We start from the raw sequence: 7,196 nt of genomic DNA, 5'->3' as shown, positions 1-7,196 counted from the left end.
AACTCGACTCATGCACTCTTTGTTCTACCCCCTTTGTTAGTTCCAAGCTATCAACATCTAATGATGATATCCCATTTCCAGATGTTACTCTCTATCATAGCATGGTTAGTGGCCTCCAGTATCTTACACTCACTTGATCTAATATTGCTTTTGTTGTGAATCAGATCGTTCAACGTCTATCTGCTCCTACTCATAAAGACATGTGCAATCAAATGCATTTTTTGCTATATTAAAGGTACCCTATTTCATGGTCTCACATTCCATCGTGACTCTAGTCCTCATCTCTTTGCCTATTTCGATGCTAACTAGGCTACTGATGTTTTAACACGTTACTTTATCACTGGTGATTGTGTTTTTCTATATTGTAATCTTGTTTGTTAGACTGCCAAGAAACAGGTTGTTATGTCCCATTCTAGTGCTGAGTTTGAGTATCAAGCACTTGCACATGTGATTGCTGATGTTTGGTGGTTTTGTTATCTTCTGCGAGAGCTTGGCATTTCATTACACTCATTTCTGCTTGTGTTTTGTGACAATCAATTCGCTCTGCACATGTTATCAATCCGGTGTTTCATGCTTGGACATGACATGTCGACATCGACTTGCACTTCATCCGCGAGTTAGCTTCTTGTGGGGCCATTCGACTTTGACATGTTGCTACCATTTCTTAATTTGTTTATATCTTCACCAAGAGATTGTCTTATGAGCGTTTTCTTTTATTGTGTCTTCAATTGCAGCTTTGAGAGTTATCACTGCAATTGTGGGGGAGTATTAAGTAATTTTTTTTTTCCATTCAATCAGATTTTGATTGGATTTGATTCTAATTTAATATGATTTTGATTTGGTGTATATTATTTTTCTTGTTTTGTGGGATTATATTTACTTTTCATATTACATTGTAATATTATAAATTGTACAATATTTCGTCGATAATATTCATTCAGCTTGTAACCTAATTCATAATTCCTTCGATCCAGCCTATGGTATATTCAAATAAGCTTGAAGAGAATTCAAAGTGTCGGCATTTTATGGCTATTTCAGAAATTCCACTTTTAAACGTAAAAGTGATGGTGAAAATATAGAAATTTTATTAAGCTGGTTATATATCTTTTTCGTGCTACTTTCAGAATTATGTTGGTTTTTCAACGACTTCTTCCTCTTATTGAGTAATGAATGATGCATTGGTATAAATTCAAGAATTTCAATTTGGTACTTAGAAGTCACAATTACTGTGACGATGAAAGTTTAAAGTATCCATTTCATGCAAAGATTTAAATTATTAGGTAAGGGTTTAACATTAATCTTTAAGTTTAATAAATAATCTCAGGTGAAATGTGGATCCAATTTGGAGGTCTAATTATTCTATAATAAACTAATAGAGGATTAGTCTGATTGATCTATTGATTTTTAGTGTGAGGGCATGATTTTAATTCCAATATGAATTAGGAACGATTTTATGGAAAAGCATGATTTTAAGGTTTAAACTTTAATGGATCTTATAAGACACTGATCCAAGATAAATAAGTTGTTGAAACCTTTGGATCTAGATAAAGATAAAGTTTGTTAAATCCTATAGTTTATGAATAAAATGGTTTCTTGCTAACGTCATTGATATATTACAATTTCTTTATGCATTAGTTTCAATGTATACATATCATAAAAATTATGGCGCAATATAAATAAATTAATTCAAGGCCAAAGGACTATGTTTTACCCAAGTTTAAATACGATCTCAAAGTTATACTTATAGATTTGAAAATTTTGAAGTCTCACTCGTTAACTAATTGAAGTTAAGATTTTCTGTTGGATACAAGGGTAAAACCGTTATTTTACTAATAATATTAAAAAAATATAAAATTTATTACAATTTTCTCTCCTAAGTTTTAACAACTAACTTTTTACCCTCTTAAAGTTTATTAACTTTGAAAAATCACATTCCCCCCCCAAAACCTTAGAATTTTTTTCTTCTTCTCTGGCGTTTTCTCTAGCAATTTGGAAAGGACAACGACAAAACCTCTTCATCGACGAAGATATCTAGACAAAGAGATTCCAGATCTCTTCTTCCAAATCTTGTAAGATCTCTTCGTTTCTAACGAAGAGATTTGTTCTAAATTTGTCTACGTGCATCAACCAACGGTTTAGGGTGGAGAGTGGAGATCGTCAACGTTGGAGATGGTGGCCGAAGAGGTGAAGAAAAAATTTGAGGGAAAAATATGACTTTTTAAAGTTATAAAACTTTAGATAGGGTTGAAGTTGTTAGTTTTTAAAACTTAAGAAAAAAATATAATAAATTTTATATTTTTTAATATTATTAATAAAATAATTGTTTTACCTCTGCTTTTAACTGAGAATTTTAACAGTAGTTATGTCATAAGTGAAATTTTAAATTTTTTAAATTTCATAGATGTAACTTCGAAAATATACCTAAACTTAGATGGGAAATAGTCCTTTTGGCCTTAATTCAACCAGCATTGAGTATGGATGGCCAAAAGACTATATCCCACCCAAAGTTTGCTTAAATGTTAAATTTTCAGTCTGTTAAGTATAAAAAGACCAGATAACCATTCATTAAGGTGTTAAAGGTAAGTACACAATAATCATTGTATTTAGTAATTAAAAAAATCCAATAAAATTATATATAATTAAAAAATATTATTTTTATAAATTGTGTATAACCCAAAATACATGTTTTATGAAAAAGACAATGGAGTAATAAAATAAAAAATACAATTTTAATGTCAATCAGTTTGTATTTAAACACATGGCTAAATAGACAAAATTTTATGCGATTTGAAATGAAATCCTAGTGAATTTAGCATACTTCATTTGTTCTTTAACACATAACAGGTGAAAATACATAAAATAAACAATTAGTGCGCCATTACATGATATAAAAGCCAAACAAATTGAATATAATTTATTATTTAATATTAGATCTACAATGAAAATCTAACTGTTACAAATAATAAATAGTATAAATAAATGTAAAACTAACCTATTAAAAGTAAGATGGTTATTTAACACATAACAAAAAATATAATTCAAATAAAATAATCAATATTTTTAATTTTTTTTTAATCGTAATTCATATTTTATTTTTTAATATTAAATATTTATGAACTAATATTTCTTTAAGTCTTTTAATAGATTGTTAGATGAATAAAAATTTTTAGATGAATTTAATAAAGTGTAGAATTAATAAATAGATAATACTTTATTGTTTGGGATCTTATGTTTGAATGTTTATTAGAAAATGAAAGCGATAATACAAAGTTGCATAATGACATTTGTGTCATAGGTTACTTAATTATGTTGATATGATTTAAAGGATGTGCTCTAAAGCTTCTTTTTTTCTTTTTGGGTCAGATTCCTAAAAACTTTAATTTCCTGTTGAACAAATGAATAATTATTGATACAAATTCAGAAAAGAGAAAAGGACCTCACCAGACAACAGGTATCCTCTTCGATTTGGATAAAGATTTGGATTCAGATTTGTCTCATGTATTTGTCTGATCATGTGTCACATCATCATGTTCTTAACCACCCACGTTCTTGTTAAAAGATATATCTTCATCAAATGGGGAGTTAAATATTCGCCCTCCAATCAAAATATTCGCTCCTTAAAAGTTTCTCGTTTGAAGAGTTACATGTCTGGAATTGTCATGTACTTAGCAGTGTTTCTGGTCCCCGTTGTCCTGACATGTTGCTTGTAAATTTAAAGCAAGGCAAGCAAGGCAAAAAGACTTATTCCTACCGAGGATTGATATCTTCCCAACTTTTTATTGTCCACATTTTAAAATTTTAAATATTTATTTATAATTTATTTTTATTATATTTAATTATTTAATTAATAATATTAAAAAATATAATTTTATTTTTTAATTTTAAAAATTGATAATTTTATAGTTAATTTAAATTTTAAAAAAATATTTTTTTAAGGTTTTTTTTTCTCGTTTCTCTAATATTAGAATCTAATCAAGCTCATCTTCTATGTCAACAATCTTTCTCTATTGATATTCTCTTTCTCCGACAATATAAAACCAATGTTTTCCCTTTTTGAATTCAACTAATTCGTAAGATAAAAAAGAAAACAAATCGATCAATTTATAAAATAAAAAAAAATCAATCGACTTATGAGATAAAGAAGAAGACGAATTAATAGGTCCTTCTCATCATGTCTTCTCATCACGTTTGCTTTTTCATCACGCCTTCCAACCGATTTATAAGATTAAGGAGAAGACGAACCAATCAATTTATTTTCTCTTTCATCTCATGAATAGACCAGATTCTAAGAAAGAGAATGCCAACTTTGTGATTAAAGAGAGAGAACACCAATAAAGAGAGAGATTACTGATGAAGAAGATGGGTTCAATCGAATTTTGATGTCAGAAAAGGGAGATAAAAAAAGAAAAAACCTTTAAAAGGAAAAATGTAATTTTTTAAAACTTATAAAATTATTACCATACAAAACCTTGGAAAGAAAATGTGATATTTTATATTTTTTTAATATTACTTATAAAATAACATTTTTATTTTTACAACTAAAGACTAAATATAATAAAAGTTAAATAACGGGTGAATATCTGTGTTTTTGGAACATAAAAGATGGAAATTTGAAAATACATCAAACCTTGGGTTGGGTGGGTATAAGTCCTTTGGCCTCAAAATAATAATTGAAAAGTTATCAAAATTAATGGGATTTACTAACAAAAAAACTATATGAACTTCTGTGTAAGCAAAACATTATACTTAGAACACATGAAAATTAAAGTGGTAATCAGTTAAAACTAATACCCTTCAACATCTACATGCAGTTCATCAATTATTATTACATAACCATAGGAAAGAAAGTGCCCTGACTCCAATCTAATCACTTAAAAGGTTTCAACTTAAGCTTCGCCATTGTCATGTAGAATTTGGATAAAATCATGAAGAACTGCAACTGTATTGTTGGCTGTAATGTCCCGATAACTCGGAGTACCTGCTTTATCAGCTCCAGATAAATCTGATAGACCACGGATGGCAATTACTTTATACCCATTTGATGAGCTTGTCTACAAATATTAAAAATATTAATCAGTTTCTTTTGAAGACAACTAAATATATAATTAACAACAAATCAGCTGCAGATGTTCTCTTTTGATTGGAATATTATTACCATTACAACGGCTGAACTCTCAGCGTCGTGGACTGAGACTCTAAATTCGTCATAAAGGAAGGTCCTGTAAGCTAAATTCTCCAGAGAAATATCGGCCGTGGATCCGTTAACTCCGACTACTACCTTCGCCTTTTGTGGGAGTCCCGTGCTATTCAATTTCACCTATAAGAGTAGCGTGAAAAAAACGCAGCAATACCTCAGAAGAAATTATAGAGAAACTATATAAAGCTTTTAAAACTCACAAAAACTGACAAGAAGCTCAAATAGTTTCTGGTAGGTAGTTATCTAACCGTATGTACTAATTGAGAAGCAAGACCAAGCCACTTCTCGGTGGAATTAAACCATGTTTCAGAAATATCAACGTTAGGCTCTCCCTTGGGAGGAAAAAATCTTTCACCACGGAATGCCACGCGTCCCAAACTATTGGAATTCTCATTCCCTTTTTTGGGCAGATGGTATTTCCCGATGATCAAATCATCCTTTGTTACATGGGAATGGGTTGTATTTGCTTTTGGGTTCTGCAAATAATGAAAATTTAATTACAATTACCTGTGAATAAATTACAACTGCAATAAATTAAAGTTCAAATGAAGCAATTATGTATGTATACCAGCCAATCATAAACGGCCGTGTTAGCAACTCGTTTTAGAACGGCAACATCTCCATAGCTTATTCTAGGGTCTAAACTTCCAGCAATGCCAAAATGGACTATTCCCCTGATGTTAAAAAAATCTGCCAGTTGCTGCGTGGCTGCTGCCGCATTCACCTGACTCAGCCAAAATCACATGGTGAGCTCAGAACACAAAGAGGAAATGGAGATTTTAAGATTTAAAAAAAAAAAAAAAAACAACCTCACCATTCCAACTCCACATCTAACATAGATTACTTTCACGCCATTTACTGTTCCCACGCGAAATCGTCTGCCTGCAACATTTAACCGGCGTTTTGGTTTGCAAGAAACAACCAGCATTGATGTACAGACTATTAGAGAAGAGATTAATATTCCTGGAGATACAATATAATATTTGCATAATTACCTGACAGATCCACGTGAGATTTTTCATCTTCCTTAAAAATTTTACTTGCATTAAAAGCTGCCTCTTCTGGTGGATATACTGTGAGGAGGGCAAGATATGGCCCCCTGGAGTTCACTCGTTGAATTTTCTTCAGAGTGCTGTCTGGTATTTTAGCTGATACGGAAACAACTAGTAATAGAGTGATCAAAGCCAGAACCGCCACGCTTGAAGAAACTTGTTTACCTCCCATCTTTACTTTGAGCACCAAGAAAATCATACGTTTACAATGAGAAGTATCACCCAGTTAGCTACTATTTATATTGTTGAGGAAGAGATCAAGATTACTCGTCCTTCTACTTAATCTGTGGACTTCACTGTGAAATACGTTGATTCCGGACTATTATTTAAAGCATCAGAGTACCACGTTTTGCATGTGCCAACAACAACTTAATTATTCATTTAACGTACTTAATTTAAGGAAAATTACAATTTTTACCCTTTTTTTTACCACGTGTACATATATGCTACTCATTATAAAGCTTAAACAAATATGCCACAATAGTAATCTATTTTTCCAAAATACCCCTCTTTAATCTTTCATACAGAGATTCTCTCTCTTGTCCTCTCTCTTTTTCTCGGCAACTTTTTCTCTCTTCTTTCTCAATTGAGAAAAGACTCCCTGTAGTATGAAAAAGATAAAATAAAATATTAATGAAAGAAGACATATGATTGAACAATAAAACCCGTGAAAAATCTATTATAAAAGATTCAACTTGGACATAAAGGAGAGAGAAACGAAAATTACTAAATTTATTAAGAGAATTAACATCTACTGCAAAGATTTCATAGCAAAATCATTCACGTTCAGGTGAGTGTTGACTTAACCCCGTATGTTATGTGTTTTCTTTATAAATAATTGAAAATGAAATAAGTATGGTATATTCATGTTCATAATAACTTTATGTAAAATTTAACTTTATTGTGATTTCATGTTGTTAAATTGTTTAATGCTATTATTTCATGTT

General features: G+C 30.6%; 1 protein-coding gene across 1 annotated transcript; it reads right to left on the bottom strand.

The window, feature by feature from the left end:
• Nucleotides 1-4,758: 4,758 nt before the first annotated feature.
• On the bottom strand, nt 4,759-6,541 carry LOC123193461 (bark storage protein A-like). The gene is made up of 6 exons (XM_044606467.1): nt 6,193-6,541; nt 6,012-6,079; nt 5,766-5,921; nt 5,446-5,673; nt 5,156-5,317; nt 4,759-5,051 (listed from the first exon to the last, which is right to left on the bottom strand). The coding sequence occupies exons 1-6, from the start codon at nt 6,446-6,448 to the stop codon at nt 4,887-4,889; spliced, it is 1,035 nt and encodes a 344-aa protein (XP_044462402.1). The 5' UTR covers nt 6,449-6,541; the 3' UTR covers nt 4,759-4,886.
• Between the last annotated feature and the right edge of the window lie 655 nt (nt 6,542-7,196).

This window comes from Mangifera indica, chromosome 12, assembly GCF_011075055.1.
Source record: "Mangifera indica cultivar Alphonso chromosome 12, CATAS_Mindica_2.1, whole genome shotgun sequence".
Classification (NCBI taxonomy): domain Eukaryota; kingdom Viridiplantae; phylum Streptophyta; class Magnoliopsida; order Sapindales; family Anacardiaceae; genus Mangifera; species Mangifera indica.
The sequence above is the reverse complement of the archived record's forward strand: the minus strand, read 5'-3'. Positions and strand labels throughout refer to the sequence as shown.

Coding starts and splice junctions, on each gene's coding strand:
- LOC123193461 (XM_044606467.1), bottom strand. CDS start 6,448: ATGATTTTCTTGGTGCTCAAAGTAAAGATGGGAGGTAAACAAGTTTCT. Junction 5,674..5,765: donor CGGCCGTTTATGATTGGCTG/GTATACATACAT, acceptor CATTATTTGCAG/AACCCAAAAGCAAATACAAC. Junction 5,318..5,445: donor CTTCTCAATTAGTACATACG/GTTAGATAACTA, acceptor CTACTCTTATAG/GTGAAATTGAATAGCACGGG.